This window comes from Mesitornis unicolor, unplaced genomic scaffold, assembly GCF_000695765.1.
Source record: "Mesitornis unicolor isolate BGI_N332 unplaced genomic scaffold, ASM69576v1 C13154691, whole genome shotgun sequence".
NCBI lineage: Eukaryota > Metazoa > Chordata > Aves > Mesitornithiformes > Mesitornithidae > Mesitornis > Mesitornis unicolor.
Window position 1 is genome coordinate 1 of NW_010220898.1, and position 954 is coordinate 954.

Here is a 954-nt window from a genome sequence, read left to right on the forward strand (position 1 = left end):
TGTGTTCCTCCCTCCCAGGACCAGCTTCCTGCCCAGTGTTCAGTGTCCCGTTTGGATGCACCGTACACTATGGTTCACATCAATGTGTTGAAAAAGTTAACGTGTGTTCTTGTGGTGATCCTGGTAGCTCTGACGGTTTGCCTGTGGAGAGAGGCGAGAAGAAGCTACTATGTTCCTTTCAAGACCGAGAGCAGTGATTCGCAGGTTCACAGGACTTCAGAAAAGTGGAACCCACTGAAATCACGGGGCCTTTTCCGTGACACTGCCAGTGAATTGGGTCAAATACCCAAAACTTGGTTTAATGACAACAGCAAAGTAAAAGGCAGTATCCCTGGAACAGATGAAAGATCCAAGAAATCAGCAGACTCTGTGAAGGTATGGGATAAGGACAGTTCATCCAGAAATCTCATCCCCAGGCTGCAGAAGGTCAGAAAAAACTACCTGTCCATGAACAAGTACAATGTGACTTACACTGGGAAGAGGAATGCTGCTAAACTCAGCCCAGAGAAGCTGCTCTGCCAGCTACGGGACAGGGTGAATGTGACCATGATACAGGGATCGGATGGTCCTTTCGATACCTCTGAATGGCAGCAGTACCTACCAGGGAAAAGCCTCAATGAGACAGTGGGCCGCCTGGGTCGCTGTGCTGTTGTGTCCTCAGCAGGGTCTCTGAAATCATCTCATTTGGGACAGCAGATAGGTTGGTATCTTTTTATTTACATAAATTCAAATATCATTGTTTTATAGGTTATGCTAAATAGGAGTAACCTACTGTCACACCCTTACCAGTAAGTCTCTGCCTTTGTCCCAAAGGTGTTTAAAATAAGTTGAAATGGTATCCTTAAACTTATAATCAGTGAACATTACAGCCTAGGAGGAGGTGGGAGTAATGATCAGACACTCCCTTCCTCTCTGAGTCCAGTGCAGGGCCACAGAGATGGTGGAGGGAGTGGA

At 46.8% G+C, this 954-nt stretch overlaps 1 protein-coding gene across 1 annotated transcript; it reads left to right on the forward strand.

Annotated features, from left to right (window-relative positions):
- Nucleotides 1-69: 69 nt before the first annotated feature.
- Nucleotides 70-700, forward strand: LOC104547505 (beta-galactoside alpha-2,6-sialyltransferase 1-like; the record flags this gene model as incomplete). Its single annotated transcript, XM_010193217.1, has 1 exon — nt 70-700. A coding segment is annotated over exon 1 (631 nt), but the record flags the coding sequence as incomplete, so codon positions are not given.
- Between the last annotated feature and the right edge of the window lie 254 nt (nt 701-954).